At 43.3% G+C, this 20701-nt stretch overlaps 1 protein-coding gene across 2 annotated transcripts in view; it reads left to right on the top strand.

The window, feature by feature from the left end:
- Positions 1–435: 435 nt before the first annotated feature.
- The window catches only part of RBL2 (RB transcriptional corepressor like 2), a 68953-nt gene continuing 48687 nt past the window's right edge, over positions 436–20701 (top strand). The window contains exons 1-4 of one of the 2 annotated variants that reach the window (XM_075940272.2): positions 436–789; positions 7343–7473; positions 11410–11610; positions 13134–13198. In XM_075940272.2, the coding sequence (XP_075796387.2) occupies positions 604–789; positions 7343–7473; positions 11410–11610; positions 13134–13198 (583 nt within the window). In that variant the 5' untranslated portion in view covers positions 436–603. Of the gene's footprint in view, positions 790–7340; positions 7474–11360; positions 11611–13133; positions 13199–20701 lie in introns of those variants that run through there. The other variant, XM_075940273.2, reaches the window with a different exon arrangement.

Here is a 20701-nt window from a genome sequence, read left to right as displayed (position 1 = left end):
GAAACCGCCAAGCGGGGCGGCTGCACCCCGGCCAGACAAGCTGGCTGGGAACTGCCGCTGCCCCGGCCTAGCTCTGTGACGTGTCACGGTGCAGAATCGCAGCCCCCCCCGGACCGAATGCGAAAGGCAGCGCGGCCGCCACGTGGCCATTGTTTCACGCGCCTCCCCGCAGCGCTATTTCAGGACGGGGCTCCATGCTGGGACCAGGCAGCGAGGAGCTGCGGAACCAGCCTGCCGCCTAGAGGCGGCCGGCCTCCTTCACAGCGCTGCGCGCGCCGCTACCACCTGGCCTACGCGTCAGGCCCCGGCGAGCCAGAGCCACCGCAATGCCTCCTGGGGGTGGTAGTTTTTGCTGGCTAACTGTGGGCCGGGGCGGCGGGCACGTCTTGCCGCGATAGGTCGCTGAGGCGCCGTCGCAGGCGGCTGCGTAGAGCGAAGCGTTCTGCGCCTGCCGGAAAAGCGCCCGCTGATTGGCGGCGGCTCCTTGGGGGACCAATGGCAGTCCAGGGTTGGGGCGGAACTCGGTCCCGGGGTGGTTGGTCTGGGGCGGCGCAGGCGCAGTGCGCGGCAGGCTGGCGTTGCCCTCTAGCGACGGGGTAGGGGATGCCGGGCGAAGAGGACGAGGAGGCCGAAGCGGGGGTCGGGGGCGCCGCCTCCTCCCCCCCGGCGGAGGAGTGGGGCGTCCGGCAGCGCTACGAGGATCTCTGCAACAGCCTCAACATGGACGAGCGCGCCCGGGCCGAGGCCTGGCTCAGCTACCAGAGCATGAGGCGCAACTACACCCTGGAGGTGAGGGGCGGCCACGGTGACGGGCGGGGCGGCCGAGGGGAGGGGGTACGGCGAGGGGGGAGGGGCGGACGCCGAGCCCTAGTTGCGGGGGGGACTCGCCTCCTTTGTGGTTGCCGCCGGGACCCGCCTCCCAGCGGGGGGAAAGGCTCCGTAGCCCTGTGCCGGGGTCCTGCGGCTCTGCCCCGGGTGATCATGATGGGAACGGGGATCAGCTCCAGGAGGGAGCAGAGTGAGTCTGCAACAGGAAAAACGTAAACAACAGCGAGCAGTCCGGTAGCACTTGGAAGACTAAGGAAAGGTGCCGCTGGTATCCTGAGCGTTCCTGGTCCCAGCCCACTTCAGGTGACTGGAGAGTTGGAAGTCCAGCTCCAAGACTAAATAAGGGATGGAGGGAGGGATCCCCCAGTGGCTGTTTTGTTTCAGACCAATTCCACAAGCCTAATGCACAGAGACGGATTGGAGCTTAACTTCGAAAGTATCTTTCGAAAAAGCCTCTTTCAAAAGAGGCTTGCAGTCTAGACGTAGCCTAAGATGCTACTACAGGCAGTCCCCGAGTTACGCGGATCCGACTTATGTCGGATCCGCAGTTACGAACGGGGTTTGCTCCCCATCTCCCTGGTTTGCTGGTCTCCAGCAGACCAGGGAGACGCGGAGGACCCAGGCAGCTTCTCGGTCCGCCGCCCGCGTTTCCCTGGTCTTCTGTGGGGGGGGGAGGGGCGCAGCTAGTACGTGCAAGCAGACCCGGCTTTTCTCCGGACGCCTGTGGTAGAGCAGCTGGGGCGCTGCTGGTTGGTCCCGCAGCACCACTCTGGGCGCTACTGGACCAACCTGGCAGCACCCCAGCTGCTCTGCCCCAGGCGTCCCCAAGTCAGCCGCTGCTGAAACTGACCAGCGCTGACTACAGGAAGCCTGAGGCAGAGTTGCTCTGCCCCGGGCTTCCTGGAATCAGCCTCTGATCAGTTTCAGCAGCAGCTGACTTGGGGATGCCTGGGGTTCTTAAGTTGAATCTGTAAGTAGGAACTGGCGTCCAGATTCAGCCTGTTGAAACTGATCAAAGGCTGATTCCAGGAACCCCGGGGCAGAGCAACTCTGCCTCGGGCTTCCTGTAGTCAGCCGCTGGTCAGTTTCAGCAGTGGCTGAATCTGGATGCCAGTTCCGACTTACATACAGATTCAATTTAAGAACAAACCTACAGTCCCTATCTTGTTCGTAACCCGGGGACTGCCTGTATACTGTTTGTTGTTTTTTAAGTTTTTCCTATTACAGACTTAACCTTCAGAGGGATAGCTGACTATCTGCTCGCTGTCTTTTTTTCTTCCTCCCCTTCAACTTTTTTTCCTTCTCCTTCCTTCCCTTATTTATTCTTGGACCTGGACTTCCAGCACTCTGGTCATCTGAAGAAGTGGGTTGTGTCCATGAAAGCTCATAATACCATCTACATGCTTTGTTAGTCTACTAGTAGCACTTTAAAGACTATTTGTTGGTTTTTAATAATGGTGATGTTAGTGGTTGCACCATAAAGGGAAGGGGGGGGGGGCGTGTGGAGTCTCTCCCCTTACGATGTGTGAACTCAAGGACCTAGCCTTTTCCTAATGAAGGCAAAATCACCCTGTTAGTCTCATTTAGCATGGACGCTCTAATTGATAGCTTCAGGGGGTAGCTGAGTTAGTCTGTACTCAACCGTGGTCACCAACTGGTCAATCGATTGCGAGGGCTTGACCAGTCGATCGTGAGGTGTTCGGGCCACCCTCCTCCCCCAAGAAGCCCCACTACCTACCTCCAGCAAAAATGGAGGTAGTGCCTGCTTTCTGTGGGGTGGACAGAAGTCCTGCAGCTGTGGGGGCTTCCCTCCTCTTCAGGAAGGGGAGTTGGCCCCGGAGAAGGCACGAGCGGGGATTTCTCTCCTCTGCAGGAGGAGGGTCCTGGGAAGAGGCTGGTGCCAGGGACTCCCTGCCCCCACTTGCACCCTGTCCCGTGCTGCAGAACCCTGTCCCCTCTCTCCTGTTCCCCACTGGCACCTTGCCTCCACCCTGGCACGCTGTCCCCCTGCTCCCACTGGTACCCTGTGCCCTGCTGCAGAACCCTGCCCCCACCCCAGCAACCACTAGTACCCTTCCCCAGTACCATGTCCCCTGCTCTCACCAGCACAGTTGGGGCCACATTAGTGAGGCTTCGGGGGTTTTTGGCAGGAGGTGTGGTGTGGTGTGTGGGTGTGGTTTTTTTTCATCTCGTGTGGCCCCAACTAACTTTTCTGTGGGTCAGTGACCCCCGACGCAAAACAGGTTCCCTGCCCTTCTCATAAATAAAGACAATGCAGAAACTTTTTGTGTTTGACGTAGTATTTTTTTAAAAAATTAAGCCTGGCCAACAAACCCCCAGTTGGGACCAAGCCCCCATCTGGCTGCAGCATTATAACACTCCTGCACCCCCCCCCCCAGGCCCTAGTTCTGAGCCTATCATACACTGAAACCCCCTGCCCTGAACCTCTCACATACCCCAACCCGAATTCCTGCACCCTCACAGCCACAAGCCTGTGGCTTGCTTAGTACCACAACCCTCCATCTGACCCCAACACTCCCCAGCCTGAAGCCTCCTCCCCAAACCAGCATCCCCTTCTCCACCTCCTCCTGCATCCAAATTTCCTCCCAGAGCTTGCACCTTTCACCCCTTCCCACACCCAAATCCCTCATTCCCACCCCAAAGCCCACACATCCTGTCTCAACTCGGTGAGGGTACGGCTAGACTGCACGAGTTTTTCCAGGATTCCAGAGATCCTGGAAAAACTTTTCCGCATCCAGGGATCATAGAATCATAGAATAATAGGACTGGAAGGGACCTCAAGAGGTCATCGAGTCCAGCCCCCCGCCCTCAAGGCAGGACCAAGCTCCACCTACACCATCCCTGACAGATGTCTATCTAACCTGTTCTTAAATATCTCCAGAGAGGGAGATTCCACCACCTCCCTTGGCAATTTATTCCAATATTTGACCACCCTGACAGTTAGCAATTTTTTCCTAATGTCCAATCTAAACCTCCCTTGCTGCACTTTAAGCCCATTACTCCTTGTCCTGTCCTCAGAAACCAAGAGGAACAAATTTTCTCCTTCCTCCTTGTGACACCCTTTTAGATATTTGAAAACCGCTATCATGTCCCCCCTTAATCTTCTTTTTTCCAAACTAAACAAGCCCAGTTCATGAAGCCTGGCTTCATAGGTCATGTTCTCTAGACCTTTAATCATTCTTGTCGCTCTTCTCTGTACCCTTTCCAATTTCTCCACATCTTTCTTGAAATGTGGCGCCCAGAACTGGACACAGTACTCCAGCTGAGGCCTAACTAGTGCAGAGTAGAGCGGCAGAATGACTTCACGAGTTTTGCTTACAACACACCTGTTGATACAACCTAGAATCATATTTGCTTTTTTGGCAACAGCATCACACTGTTGACTCATATTCAACTTGTGGTCCACTATGACCCCTAGATCCCTTTCTGCCATGCTCCTTCCTAGACAGTCGCTTCCCATCTTGTATGTATGGAACTGATTGTTCCTTCCTAAGTGGAGCACTTTGCATTTCTCTTTATTAAACCTCATCCTGTTTATCTCTGACCATTTCTCTAACTTGCTAAGGTCATTTTGAATTATGACCCTATCCTCCAAAGAAGTCGCAACCCCACCCAGTTTGGTATCATCCGCAAACTTAATAAGCGTACTCTCTATCCCAATATCTACATCATTGATGAAGATATTGAACAGTACGGGTCCCAAAACAGACCCTTGCGGAACTCCACTTGTTATCCCTTTCCAGCAGGATTTAGAACCGTTAACAACAACTCTCTGACTACGGTTATCCAGCCAATTATGCACCCACCTTATCGTGGCCCTATCTAAGTTATATTTGCCTAGTTTATCAATAAGAATATCATGCGAGACCGTATCAAATGCCTTACTAAAGTCTAGGTATATGACATCCACCGCTTCTCCCTTATCCACAAGGCTCGTTATCTTATCAAAGAATAAGGATGCATTTGTTCTTCTGCTTTTTTTTTTTAGTGAAAGAGCAAACATGCTCTTTCGGTAACACCTGTATTCCTCGTTCCACAAAGAATAAGGAGGATTAAAAAAGAAGGTTTTTTTCCTAACATTTGGTCCAGTCTAGACAGGCCAAATGTTGGAAAAACATCTTCCTACATAAGAATTGGAAAAAAAAGTGGCTGTGTAGAGTGTACAAGGGCTGGGAATGGCAAGTGATGGAGAGGAGGAGAATAGAGAGGGCGGGGCTTCAGGGAAGGGGTGGGGTCTTGGGGGAAGGATGGGGCAGTAGATCTTTGTTTGTTGTGAGATTTAAAAAGTGATCTTGGGTGTAAAAAGGTTGGAGACCACTGCCGTACAGGATAAACTTAAAAAACAACAAATAGTCTGGTAACACTTTATAGACTAACAAAACATGTAGGTGATGATATGAGCTTTCACGGACACAGTCCACTTCCTTAGATGACTGAAGTATTGAGTTTAGGCTATCCAGACCCAAAATAAATAGGGGAGAAGGGAGAGGAGGGGAAGGGGAAAAAATAAAGGGGATGGGAAACAAGAAGCAGAGAGCATGTAAGTATCAAAGGGAAAACCAAAAAGGCAAAACTGGTAATCTGTAAGCACCTAAAAATTAGATAGTTAAAAGAAGCAGATAAGGATCACAAGGTAGCAATTAGAGAGGAAGAATATGGTACTAGCGCAAGAATCTACACAGATGAAGGTTGGCACCTTCATCGTTTGGTTGATAATGTCCCAGCCAGCCATTATCTCCAGTAAGGCCACAAGTGTGAGAATTAAATTTGTGGATGAATTGTAATTCCAGCTCTTCTCTGTGTATTTGGCTTGTAGTTAATCAGTGAAACGTTAGACTAACGTTTAACTAGCTAAGCAGAGTTTCACCTCTCCAGTCTCCTAGCCCATGGAGAAGGGCAACTAAAATGATTAGGGGTTTGGAATGGGTCTCGTATCAGGAGAGATTAAAGAGAGTAGAACTTTTCAGCTTGGAAAAGAGAAGACTAATGGGGGATATGATAGAGGTATATAAAATCATGAGTGGTGTAGAGAAAGTGAATAAGGAAAAGTTATTTACTTGTTCCCATAATATAAGAACTAGGAGCCATCAAATGAAATTAATGGGCAGTAGGTTTAAAACAAATAAAAGGAAGTTTTTCTTCACACAGCGCACAGTCAACCTGTGAAACTCCTTACCTGAGGAGGTTGTGAAGGGTAGGACTATAACAGGGTTTAAAAGAGAACTGGATAAATTAATGGAAGTTAAGTCCATTAATGGCTATGAGCCAGGATGGGTAAGGAATGGTGTCCCTAGCCTCTGTTTGTCAGAGACTGGAGATGGATGGCAGGAGAGAGCTCACTTGATAGTTACCGGTTCGGTTCACTCCCTCTGGGGCATCTGGCATTGGCCACTGTTGGCAGAGAGGATACTGGGCTGGATGGACTTTTGGTCTGACCCAGTATGGCTATTCTTACGTTCTTGTCTGCTAAGAAAAGAAATTGAAAGCTCAGAACTTTCAAGAATCAAGAACTAGCAGTTAGACTGGACAGACTAGAGCCATTAATTCATTTTTATGAAACTGTAAATGTACGTGTAGCATGCTTGTGGTGAGATTTAATTGTAACTATTAACTTTAATAAATTTAGTATTTCTGATTACTTTAAAAATCAAGTCTGATTTAAATAAAAATGATTTTTTTAATAATCTGTTTTTATCCACCTTGATATCCCTTCCTTCTGCAGTCTAGGAAGCGAAGGAAAATTACACCTATGGAAGATAGGTTTCCATTAGTGACATACTAGACTTACCAATAAAATATTTCCTCATAGGACACTAGGATATCTCTGCCCACTGCCAGAAAATGTTTTGAATCTCACCTTTGTGACTCTTCCAAGTACCTTGATGAAACAAACATATATCCGGATAAAGTGTATATGTTTCTAAGTATTAATTTTGAGTGCAGCCAATTGGAGAGCCTAACTTGAAAACTTTCAATCTCAGCCCTTGAGGAAAAATGAAAAAACGTGTCTTTAAGAACAATTTTTAGGAGTTTATAGTGGTCATCTAAATGGGCAATTATTCAGTTGTGTAGATAAATAAATAGATGAAATCCAGTATACAACTGCTGTAAATTAGTTGGGGGAAGAAGAATGTTCCAGTAGCCAGGAGCACATTTCATATCCACAAGGTGACAGATCATTTAAAATAAATCTTCTTTTGTTAGGAGTAAAAGAACATGCCCAATATCCCATGTTAAATTTAGCTTAAATATGAAATTGAAGTGTTAGTTTTAGCAATTTTGAAATTACCTAATTTTAGCATTTTTTTTTTTAAATTCTTGAATTACATTGTGTCTCGATAGCTCCTTTAAATAATTGAGGTCAGTTTTACAACATTTCCTTTAAAATGTGCTTGAATATCTTTTGCGTGTTTTTACATTTTGGATGCCTATCTGAAATAAAAGAAACACTTGTCAATCTATTCTTTAAATGGTATAATGTTTAATTTCACAGGGGAATGATCTACATTGGCTAGCATGTGCCTTATATGTGGCTTGCAGAAAAGCAGTTCCAACTGTGAGCAGAGGGACAGTCGAGGGAAACTATGTATCCTTAACAAGGATCTTGCGTTGTTCAGAACAGAGGTAATTTCTCTTTCAAAAATGCAGCTATATTCATAAAATGTAAAAGACTATATTTCACCTGCAAAGATCTAGAAATTGAAAATGAAAGCTGAAAACTGTCTTTAACCACTTTTATTTCCTGCATTTTGATGCACAGTGTCTAAGAACAATGGTACAGTATTACAATATAACTTACCTAATGACTTGAAGATAGCTAATGTGATGCCAGTATTTAAAAAGGGCTCTAGACATGATCCTAGCAAGTACAGACTGGTCAGCACCATGTGGACAAGGGGGATCAAGTGGATATAGTACTGTATACTTAAATTTCCAGAAAGCCTTTGACAAGGTCCCTCACCAAAGGCTTTTAAGTAAAGATAGTTGTCATAGGATAAGAGGGAAGGTCCTCTCATGGATTGACAGCTGGTTAAAAGAGAGGAAACAAAGGGTAGGAATAAATGGTAAGTTTTCAGAATGGAGAGAGATAACTAGTGGTGTTCCCCAAAGGTTGTCCTGGGACTAATCCTATTCAACTTATTTATAAATGATCTGGAGAAAGGGGAAAACAGTGAAGTGATACTGCTCAAGGTAGTTAAGACCAAAGCAGACTGTGAAGAGCTTCAAAAAGATCTCTCTACCGTGATTGGGAAACAAAATGGCAAATTAATTTGAATGTTGATAAATTTAAAGTAATACACATTGGAAAAAATAATCCCAACTATATATAAAATATGATAGGGACTAATTTGGCTATAACTACTCTAGAGATAGATCTTGGAATCACTTTGGGTAATTCTCTGAAAACATCCACTCAGTGTGAAGGAGCAGTCAGAAAAGCAAACAGAATGTTAGGATCCATTAAAAAAGGGATAGAGAGTAAGACAGAGAATATCTTATTGCTGTTGTATAAAATCATGGTAAGCCTGTAACTTGAGTAGTGTGTACAGATATGGTCGCCTCATCTCAAAAAATATATATTGGCACTGGAAAAGGTTCAGAAAAGGGCAACAAAAATGATTAGGGGTTTGGAATGCATCCCATATGAAGAGAGATAAAAAGTCCAAATCTTTTTAATCTTAGTAAAGAGGAGATGAAAGGGGGATATGATAGATGTCTATAAAATCACGACTGGTGTAGAAAAAGTAAATAAGTAGAAGTTATTTCCTTGTTCCCATAATATAAGAAATTGGGGAGGAGGTGGTTACCAAATGAAATTAATAGGTAACAGGTTTAAAACAAACAAAAGGAAGTTTTTCTTCATGCAGCCCAGAGTCAACCTGTGGAACTCCTTGCCAAAGGATGTTGTGAGGACTAGGACTTTAATAGAGTTCAAAAAAGAGCTAGATAAATTCATAGAGGTTAGTCCATTAATGGCTATTAGCTAGGATGGGTAAGAAATGGTGTCCCTAGCCTCTGTTTAAAAATGGATGACATGAGAGGGATCACATGATGATTACCTGTTGTGTTTACTTCCTCTGGGCATCTGGCATTGGCCATTGTTGGCAGGCAGACAGGATACTGGTCTAGATGGACCGTTGGTCTGACTCAGTATGGCTATTCTTATGTTTTTAACTTCTGTCATGAGTTACGGTTTCTGTCTTAATAAAGATTTTCCATCATTCTGAATGAGGTTTAACTCAAAAGGTAAAAATCATTTTAACAGACTTTGTGTGGTAGCTTGTTGTTACCACAGTGTTTTTCTATCTCTAAGGCTGTTTTTCAACCTCAGGAAGCACAAGCAGGCCCATAAAAAAGTAGTAGGGTGGTGTTTGGGGGTGTTCATTTGGTGAGGTCAAGTAAAAGCTGAGCTGCCCATTCTAAAAATCTTGGGAAGCAGTCCAGTTATTGAACTGGTGCATCGGAAACCACATCACACTGGCAACATATCTGAATACAAGAGCAGCCTGCACGCCTAGCAATCTCAGCAGGAAATTCTCTGCAAGTCAGACACACAGTTATGTACTAAATTACATCTTGGCTTAGTGGAGAATGCCATTTTGGGGCCTGTTTGTCTCCCAGCGAACAAGAAATTCCACCTGCACTGCTGCAGATCAGCACTAGGTTGATCATTCGAAAGGCTCTCCTTTTATCCTGGGCAAACCACCTGTGGTATGCCTTTCCTTCCATCCCACTGCTACCAAAGGTTCTGCAAAACATTGTCACAACAAGGCTCATGTCTTTCTTATCTCACTCAGCTGGCCTAGGCAGTCCTAGTTTTTGGACCTCTCATGAATGTCAGTCCTTCCTCCCATCAGCATATGTCCTTTCCTGAATCTGGTAATTCAGGAGAACAGAAAAATCAGACTTCCTAACCCAAGCCCTCTTCACCTCATGACCAAGTTGTTGTGCTGATATAAAACATAGATGAAGTGGGAGTTCATTCCACTAAGATACAAGCAACCTCAGTGTCATCTCTGAGAGTATATATACTGATCATACGTAGGAAGGCTATGTGGAGCTCAGTCTATACCTTCACAAAATATTACACTTTAGTCCAGTCCCCTTCTGCAGATGCATCTGTTGGGACAGTACTTTTACAGACATTTGTATCAGCTGCCTCCTCCAACCCTTTTCTGTAAAAACTGCTTAACAACCTCTATTTCTTCTACTTCTAACTGGAGGTTCTTCAAGATGTCTGATCCATATGTAAAAACAACGAGCAGTCCTGTGGCACCTTGGAGACTAACAAATTTCCCTGCCTTCAATCTTTGCTTCAAATACTGTGAATGAAACACATCCACTCTGACTTAATTAGCTTGTTACACTAGTCCTACAATTGACTGTTATATATACCACAGTTTCCGTAATTTGCACTCCAACTCATCAGATGAGTTCATGACCTAATACTTTTGTTAATCTCTAAGGCTATGTCTACACTTGGGAGGGTTGGCAACAAAAGTGCTGTCGACATGCAAAAGTTGCCAAAAGTGAAAAATGGTCAAACCAGGTTTTTTTGCCTCCCATTTTTGAAATTTCATGGCCACATTACTAGCACCCTGGTTACAGTTAGAACAAAGTAATGTGGGTATGCATCCCACAGTGCAATGTTGTGGGAAGGCAGAGCTAATTCCTGTGCTTTTTAGAGTTCCCCACATGGAGCAGCTCACTCATCTATCAAATACTTTCCAAAGTTTTGAAAGGGAAGGGCTGCATGCCTGCAGAGCAGCAGAGATCCAAAAACATTCAGCAGAGCCATCAAAATCCATAAAATGGCCATTTAAAATCCATAAAAGCAAGAAAATAAATTTCTTAAAGCTATTGACTCGCCTGAATTAAAGGGCATGGCTTAGCCGGACGGGGCAGTTCCCTCTAGGCACCACATGCCCCTGGTGGTGGGGAGAAGACTTCACATGCTCCCTCGCCTCCAGGCTTGGTAGTGCACAAAGTCTTGCCCCTCACCCTGATAGGGGGCGTGATGCCTATGAGGAACGGTCAGTTGTTTTGAACAGCTGGCAGTTCCCTCCACATGCTCCCCCAGGCCAATCAGGACCTGGGGGTGGACGAGTGCGCAGTCATTCTCTGTTTAAAACAGCTGGTGTCTTCCTCTAGGTGCTGCATGGCCCTGGCAGAGTGGGGGAGCCACCAGCCACTTTGACTGAGCACTCCCTCACCCCTGGATCTCAATTGGCCTGGGGGCAGGAACATAGCAGGAGGGGCCATGGGCCAAATCAAACGGCTTGGCGGGCTGGATCTTGCCCACCCCAGTATGAAGTCCCCATTAGCACTAGCATCTACAGTGTTCTTTGTTAGGTGTTTGTATTGACGGTTGATCATGAACGAAGAGCACTGAGCTTTAATTATCTTTCCTGCTTGTAATAATGCAGTCTTATCAGACTGTGTATGCACCATTGTCAGCAGTTCATGAAGTTGAAAACACAACCTGGTTTATTGTACATTTTTTTTTATAGTTCTTCATAAAAAATAAACTACTTATCCCCATCTTCTAAATGCCCTCAGCTTGATTGAGTTTTTTAACAAGATGAAGAAATGGGAAGATATGGCAAATCTACCCTTGCAGTTCAGAGAACGTACTGAGAGACTGGAGAGAAACTTCACAGTTTCTGCTGTAATTTTTAAGAAGTATGAACCCATTTTTCAGGATATTTTCACATATCCTCAAGATGACCAACCTCGTCAACAAAGAGGAAGAAAACAGAGGTATGTTTTTGCAATTTTTTCTAACTGATTTTAGAGCTACGATCATTGATAATTTCTTGGTATTTCGATTTTTTTATTTTTTTGATTTAGCTAATCTAGTAATTCCTGCAGTTTGTTTAATAGGTCATTCTTTCTTCTGTGCCTCGCTTTATGGTAGCAAATTTCTATTCCATTTCCTTGTTGAAAAACTTAATAGATTTTATGTGTATATAATCAGATTTATGTTAGTATAACTTTACTTTTTCTGATTCTATACTTCTTAAAATTTTATATGCCTGAGTTTGTTAATGTATGGCTTCCCTTGATTTCCTTTAGCTGGTTAACCAAGAGGGAAATGTATCTGTTAATTGGTGCTTCCATCTGTGTAGCTGAAGTATTCCTAATGTCTGTTGTGCTCAGCTTTTCTTTTCCCTTTCTAACACTTAATTTTTTTGTAGTTATATTTCTCTTTTATTTAATCCATTTTTCTGTGATCTAGGGATCTTAAATTTCCAAATGGTGTTCCCTGGGGTTCAGCAAAGTGAGAAAGGGTTCTGTGAGAAAATTCCATTACAATAACATTTTATGATTTTTTAAAAAATAATTGATATTTAAGCACTTATGAATTTTATTGAAACAATTTGCATTTGTGTTTGCCATGATAAGTGTCCCTGTGTAATGCCAGCTTAGCCAGAGAGAGGGGACGATGATGTCACTACTCAGCGCTGAGTGCACAGGTAGTCAGTGGTGCGATCCCCTGTTATATACCACTGTAAATCCCCGTACTCACTCTCAAGGAGCATGGATCACATGGGTGACTGAATGTGAATATACTAACACCGCATTGCACAAAGTCTCATGACCTTGTTTAGCATTTGTTTATTATTATCCTTACTTGTTTGTGGTCTACTATTTTAGCTCCATATATAAGACTGTTATTAGGGGTTCTGCAAAATTCTTTCAAATTTAAAAGGGTTCCGTGGCCAAATAAAATTGGGAAACACTGGGTTAACTGATTAATCAGGATTTTACATCCTACTGGGAGTGCCTCAGTCCCCTTCCCCTTCTTGCCCAGACCCCACACTCCTACTCCAGCCTGCCCCCGGGCAGCCCCCTTTTGCGTGCTTGATCCCTCATTTTTGGCCCCATCCCAGAGCCCAGAGGAACACTTGAAAATCTACTAGCCCTGGTTCCCCAGAAGAGTTAATCCTGCCCTAGGGTAAGCCCTGAGCCTCAATGCCTCTTCTCCCATCCCCCTCCTTAGGGGCTAGAGCTTGAGGGAAGTGAGATGAAAGTCTTTTTTCCCTCACTTGGGAGCCCTGCAGCTTCCCTTGACTGGAAACAGCAAACCAGAGCCAATGAGAGCTGTGAGGCTCCTTAGCTACAGACCCGTTAGGTAGACAAAGTGGCATGGACCCACTAGCAGCTTTCCCAAAGTGAGACTGCACCAATTTTGAGAAACACTGCTTTAAGTCATACTGTTTTTGTCTGAATGTATGTATTGAGTTTGTTGCATATTCTAAACTTATTTTTCTTTCCAAAAGACGGCAGCCTTGCACAGTTTCTGAAGTTTTCCAGTTTTGTTGGGTGCTGTTTGTTCATGCAAAAGGTAAGAGAGTCGTTAAGAATGACATTTGCTGCAGACTTCATTTGTTAGCCTATAATATAGTTATATATGAATAAAAAGGAGTGATCCTCAAACATTGGCTACGTATAAAAAATTACAGTATATCTTAACCCAGGGGTGGGCAAACTGTTGGCCTGAGGGCTACATTTGAGTATGGAAATTGTATGATGGGCCTTGAACGCTCACAAAATTGGGGGTTGAATTGAGGGCTCTAGCTAGATGTGCAGGCTCTTGGGTCGGGACAGAAATGAGAAGCTTATGATGCAGGACGGGGCTCTGGCCTGGGGCAGTGGGTTGGAATGAAGGTCTGTAGCTGGAGGTGCATGCTCTAGGGTAGGTCCAGAGATGAGGGGCTTTGAGTGTGAGAGGGTGCTCTAGGGTTCGTCCGAGGGGTTTGGAGGGCAGGAGGGGGTCAGTACTGGGACAGGAGGTTGGGGTGCCATGGGAAGGTGAGGGCTCAAGCTAGGGGTGCAGGCTCTGGGGATGAGGGATTGAGGTGGATCAGGGTGCTCTGGACTGGGATGAGGGGCTTCAGAGGGTAGGAAGGTATAGGTGGGGAGCAGGAGTTTGGGGCATGGGGTAGGGCGGCTCAGGTGTGCACTCTTTGAGTGATGTTTACTGTAAGTTGCTCCTAGAAGCAGCAGCACATCCTCCCTCCGACTCCTAGGTATAGGTTTGCATGGCCAGTGGCTCTGTGTGCTGTCTCGTCCACAGGCACTGTTCCAGCAGCTCCCATTGCCTGTGGTTCCCAGTGGTTGGGGAAGGTGCAGCATGCAGAGCTCCCTGGCCTCCTATGCTTCAAGGAGCCATGGTACACATGGAGCAGGACAATCCCCCAATTCAGTTCCCTGACTCCAATCCCCACCACCACCACCATCAAAGCGGGAACTTGCGAGCTGGACACAGCTTGCAGGCCATAGTTTGCCCACCCATATCTTATTCCATTGAATTTCCATAGAGATGGCATTCCACAACAGACCCTGTGACTCTTTTTTTTCTGTCTTTACTTCTCCAGCTATCCCTTTTCACACATTTTTAATATCAGTGATGAGTTCTGTAATTTGGAATTTTGTTTCTCTAAGAGACAAAAGGCTCTTGAAACATCTGAGTATTTGTGTCCAAATGTTCACACTGTGGATTTTTATGTCCACTGGTGACTGATGGGACCCATGGTTTCTTATATTTCTAGATACACTCACAGTATTTAATAATGTATTAATACATTTTTTATAAACCTATAAGAGTAAATAATGAAACTATGTTGATCTTTCTTAAACAATTATCACAAATAATATTCTTAATCTTTTGGTTGCCCTCTTTTAGCATTTTAAATTAACACACCAGAAATGTAGTATTCAGATAGCTCTATAACATTGTATAACCAACCTTCTGTATACACCTGCTCCACCAATCACAGAATACAAATGGGTTCCTTGACAACTCACATGATCTCCTGCTCAGTTTGTCCACAGACACCCCAAATCATTCTACAGTAGATTTGGAGTTTCAGCTTTCTCTCTCAATTTTTAAATACATAGTTCTACACATCTGTTTGCAAATGTTTATATTAAAACTCTTCATGTTGGTTCACCCATTGTATTATCTGTTTTTAAATATCTTTCTGCTTGTAGTATCTATACAGTAGGCATTATTTTTATCTTGAATATGTGTTTATTGGATTTATTTGCAGATATTGTATTAAAAGATAAATTACAGTGATTATACAGCAGGCCTTTGATTGTATGTATTTTTAACCTGTTGCTATTGTAGTGAAAAAAGCTATTTGTAGTTAATGAAGAGTAATGAATAGTATGCTTCCTCTAGACTATTTAATCAAAACTTCTGTAGACCAGAAACACATTTTGTCTTGCCTTTGTTCAGGAGCTTCTCTCTCTGTGCGCTTCCAAAGAAAAACAACTACAAAGACTTGTCCTTTTTAAAAAAAAAAAAAAAAAAATTCTATGGGAGGTACCCTGTGTTGACAAATGTATACTATATCACAATACGCTGTTTATTGATTATAAATTGCATGTGAGTTTGAAGGTCGGCGTGTATGATCATGATGGTCCCCTTCTTGTCTTAGTCTGTGAGACTTGTAACAGTGAGCTATCTTGAATCTACTGTGAAAAAAGGTGGTTTAAATTGGCATAGTTCAGTCTTTTTTTCTGTCAAACGTAGATGTTGTGATGGATTTTTTTTCTTACTCGGTGCCTATATGAAATAGGGTATGGTTGAGAAGGAGGTCACTAGTACTCAGTATAGATGAGATAGAGGTGATGCTTTTTGTTTAGAGGACACATCAAAAGAGAATGGGAAGCTTGATGCTTACACATCTAAGTGAGGAGGCTTGCTCACAGTCAGAGTGATAATTTAGACAAGTTTTTGAATCTCTGATGGATCATGGCATGAGCTTTGGTGAGCAGAGCTACTTTTTTATATGTTTTGTGCCATAATGATAATTTTTTCTTAGTGGTCTTTGCCAAGGTTTTTCATGTCTTTGTCCCCTTAATATTGGATGACTGGAATATACACTACATGACGCTGAGGGCCATTCGGAATACATAGGTAGTGTATGATGCAGTTGTTTGTAAGGAGTCTTTTAGATCAGCTGTACTGACTTCCTATTTATTTCAGATTTCATGCAAAGCATTGATATTAATATTTAAAACCCAATGTATCTTTGTTCTAGCTTTATGAGAAATTTCACCTCTTCCCTTTGTCAACTCACAGGAGTATGGCCAAACAGTATTATGGATTCACTTCGTACCAGAGTCAATTAGGGATAGTTGCTTTTATTAATCTCACTATGTCACTACTGTTATAGGGTTAATACTGCCAAATGGCTACACAGCTACTGCAAAGTGACACATCAATAAGTACAAGCAGAGCAATGCGTAAAAGAGTAACAGGCACTTAGAAATGCTTACACCCCTTCAGACTGTGGGGAGTCCCATTCCTGTCACATTGCACCAGGCCACAATGGACATGTCTCCAGCTGGGGGAATCCAGGGACCCTCCAAAGTCTAGGTCCCTGGTGAGATTCACCAGGCACAAGACTCCCTACACTAGTTCTACTACAGTTGTTTACCGGTTATGCGTGTAGTGGCTCAATGCCATTCTTACCACTTTCATGAGCTGAGACTGAGGTCAAACTTGTTTACCGCTTAGTAGTTTCCCAGCTGAAGGCATGAGTTAAAGCTGATAAAGCCCAGATGCTGTTAGCCTGGAACCCTGCACGCGCAATGTATTTCAAGGATGGAAACTTCCATCCCAGGCCTGGTAAGTTGCAGGACCCATATATGACTTTTTGTGTGGCACCCATGAAACTATAATTGATTAGTAGTTAAGTTATCACAATTCCTGAAATTAAACATCTGGAGCCTGCATGCAGAGCATTTTCAGTGGGCAGGCTTTAACTCTGGAATTTAGTTCTTCCACTAGTATAGCCAAACCAAGGTTAGGTTTTATACTGTGGCTGAAGATCAGCTATCTGTTTTATTCCCACTATTTGCCTGAGTTCATTCCGGGTTACAATTCTGCTTATATGACAGCTCAGGCAAGTGAGGGAATCACTCTAGGGTTCATTGAAGTTTAGTAGTCAACCAGTTTAGTTGTGCCCATAGCCATTGTGATGAGCCCATTTTATGAATATGGTTTTAATGAACATTTTTTTATGTAATAAAGGGTGCTTGCATTATTGAATAGTTTGTTCGGGGGCAGGTGTCAGTTAAGAAAGCTGAAGATTTTTTTTTTCCTCTCATGTACATGTATCTGCCAGAGAGCAGGTGTGTGGGAAGAGGATGGGATTCAGAAACTTTCATGGTTCTTGCAACTTTGACACAATCATTTCTAATCTTATTGAGTGTGGCAGTGACTCTTTTAATATCCTTACACATGAAGGTGTAGCTTGCAACTGGAAGTTGGCTAGGACATTAGTTGGTCTAGACAACTGTAGTCCTTTAGTTTGCTCAAGCATAATAAGTGCTCGGTGACAGGTTCTTATTCCTACTTAGAACTATCAAGGTTTTCCTTATCTCAGACACCACAGAAAGAAAAGGCAATGGGAATATGGTTTAGGTAGGCCACATCTGAGAACTACCCAGCAGTAACTTTTCCAGTTCAGATCATCCTTTGTAATCTGTGCCACATGGTAGAAGGCTGCCATCAGTCCCCATCTGTCTGTTCTACTTGTTTGTAGGACTGATGTCAACTCCACACCATTTTGGGTCCCCTCTCCCATTGTTGGCATCTTTCAAACAAGGTTATGGTAGGAGGTTGTTTCCTTGCTTTACCAGACATTGGTATATACATTTCTCCAGTTTGGCAGTTGCTTTTCCTTAATCTGCACGAGTTCTGATTTATCAGGGAACTGGATCCTATATTTAACAATTTCCTGGGCTGGGCAGCTGCCGTGTTGCAATAAAATGAATTTTATAATCTAACCTACTCCACAGTAGTGCTTGGGTTGCTAAGAACAATAAAAAAACCACAAACCTCTTTCCAGGCTAGTCAGGAAGTGGATAGAAAAATTTACCTTTTATCTAGAAAGCAACTAGCAGAATGCTTATGCAGACCCAAAACCTGACTTTAGTCCCCACCTTTGGGGTTGGATTTAGAATTTCTTCCTGGTGCAGAATAGTGTCCCCAGGCAGGGTGAAGGATTTCTTTGAGTGCATGGGAGAACAACAGGAATATTCTTGATGCCCTTGTATCAAGCCAGTCTGCCATGACCCTTCTTCCTCCAGTCCACAAGAAGTTTGAATTCCCAGGAAGATGGGAAGAAGCAGGGAAAGGGAAGACAAGAGTTTTCATTCTTTGTTCTGCTGGTCCAGACAAAGCTTTGCCACCGCTGAAGCTGCTGAAAAATACAATATTCAGCCATTTGCTTCTGTTGGTTTTGTAATTTAATATTTTTGATTAGCTATTGATTTATGAGCTGGTGTTTTCAGAGATGAACAACCTAACTTTTCTGCCTAGAATGGAAGAGATCACTGTGTATAAAAACTGACTGAAAAAATACAGTTTTAATTTAAATGCGTTTTCTTTTAATTGACTTTGATATGACAACCAGTGTGAAAGCCTGTACTTACTGTAATCTGTTAATATTTAAATACAAACTATTAATATTTGAAGAGGGCCCACTCATCTGAGTGAAGGAGGCTGCTTTTTAAAAATATGTAGAATAGGGGAGAGAATTTCTCTGACTTGAGGTCAATTCAAGCTTTGTAAGTATGTCACGGTGTTGTATTGCATTAAGTACATAGGTATATTTTATTCTTTGCAATAGAATCAACACTGTTTACATATTTCTGAATATCAGTACTTTCTACTTCTGTTGTGCAGAAATGATCTTGCCTTAATTATTTTAGTTTCAATTTAGCTGGTAGGTGCGGAGAACATCTCATTCATCTGGACTATGGTTTAGGTGTCACGGCACAAGGCAATGACCAATACTTGGTGTGTGGGTGAAATACTTCCCCTAGGTGAGAGAGGGCGGCCTGAGCTTCAGCGACCCAGTTGAGATTCCAGACAAGCCCCCGCTTGTAACCACCACCACTAGGTGGATTTGAACCTGGAACCTCTGAAGCTAAGTAGAGGAGCCTCTACCTTTTGAGCTAAAAGCCCCCTGGCCTATTTCAGTCAAACTTCAGTAGCTGATCAAGAACTGAGGAAGCAGGAAAACTTGTTTTCCTCTTGCAATCTGTGAACAAAAAACCATGTGAAAAAGGATGAGTTCTAGCAATTCTTGCAACTTGAATGACATGGGGCCATGTTTTCAAAAGCACACAAGTTTAATTGATTTCTTTTTTCAGTGGGAATTAGACAAGTAGCCTGCTTTTAGCCTCTTATGAAAATCACACTAGGTACCAATCTTCATTTAGGTACCTAAATACCTTCAAAAATCTGTCTGAGATTACCAGAATCAGTTGGCAGGAAAGATTCACTCAAGTAACAGGGAGAAGGTTTTAGGGGAGTGTTTGGGGAAGTAGCTCAGGCAAAAGGTTGCTGTATTGGGGTTAGGGGGAAAATCCTGTCAGTTGCCTCTACCTAGGGTCCCTGGGCCAGAACCCGAAGTAGTGGGCAGGCCCAGGTTCCCCCAACCCTCTCCATACTACTGGAAAAAGTCTGTTCCTGGAAAAGGAGGCTAGGATTACGGAGGGGTTTCACCCAATACTTTGACTTTGTCAGTGATGAAGAAGATTCAGTATGCTGTGACCCTGGCCTCTAGAAAAGGTAAGAAGCAGTGTGAAGGGTCACAGAGAGCTTCTGAGGCATACAGTAACGACCAAGAAGCTCTGCACCTATGGGGCATGGCTAGAGTTTTGCCCCAGTAGATACCATATGTTTTCTTGGTTAGCAAAAAGCACCAAATTTAGTGTGAAAGTTGTAGTCAGTTCCAGATCAGCAAATTTTTATGAGTATGCTAACATATGAAATTGTACCTTTAAATCAGTGTGGAGTTCAAGAATGGGAATGTTGCTGGCACAGCAGGAATATTTATAATATTCGTAAACCTAAAACAGAGAATTATTAAATCGTGACTCTAAAAGTAGGGCAATATGGATTATTAGAATAAATTGACTGTCGTGGTCATTAAAGACCTTTTTTTGTTTTGAGGGTTGACTGTTATACTTATCATGGCAACCGCACATCGATAACAAGTTGGGGCTTGTCTGTATAATATGCTTTCCAGACTGAAGATCAATGTGTGCAAATTCCTTTTACAGTGCAGAAAATTCAACAAATTGTCTTTTGTTTAAACCTTTTTTAGTCTGGAGCAAAGTAAGTCAGTGACTAGTTTATTTGCTTTGTAAGATTAATACTAAAATATTGTAATATAGTATTCTTGCTATTTGTGGTTTGTTTTTGGTGTTTTTTTAATCTTGTCAGAATCACTGTTTAAACCATCTCACTTGGGTTTGTTTTCAGTTGAAATGGAAATAGAGGGTTTTTTTCTTAATGCATTGAGCAGAATATAACTTGGTTTTGCTATTTGATTTGGGAGAAGGAAAATAGTAGACCGTTGTTTGAAATGCTACGGACTGGGGAAATATAGCTTAGAATAAACTTTTCGTCCCCTTAAGATTATATTTATTCTTGACTGTGATACTGTCAATTATTATTGTTTTAATAAACTTGTTTAATTGCTGTGGCACAACATTTATGTAATACTAATTAATATACATAGAATCGTTTCTAGAGCTTGCTTGGTTCTGACATTCAGTTGCTTGCAAGTAGATCTGTAAACAAAGAATAAAACTTAAAAATAGAGAGTTCAAGATACACAGAACTTGAACAGTTTGTTCTGATGAATTTGTTTTAATTAGCATCATGATTGTTGTATAAAAAGAAACCGTCTTAATGTATGTGTATTTGCCTTTATATATCTTTATTTTTCATAATAAAAACTGTAGATTGTGTAACCATACACATTTGTAAATGGCTTTCTCCCTATAGACATACTACTTTAAAAGGAAACCTGAG

The sequence above is a fragment of the Pelodiscus sinensis genome, chromosome 12 (assembly GCF_052426305.1).
Source record: "Pelodiscus sinensis isolate ZL-2025 chromosome 12, ASM5242630v1, whole genome shotgun sequence".
Classification (NCBI taxonomy): domain Eukaryota; kingdom Metazoa; phylum Chordata; order Testudines; family Trionychidae; genus Pelodiscus; species Pelodiscus sinensis.
Note: the sequence above shows the minus strand (reverse complement) of the source record. Positions and strands in the feature narration are given on the sequence as shown.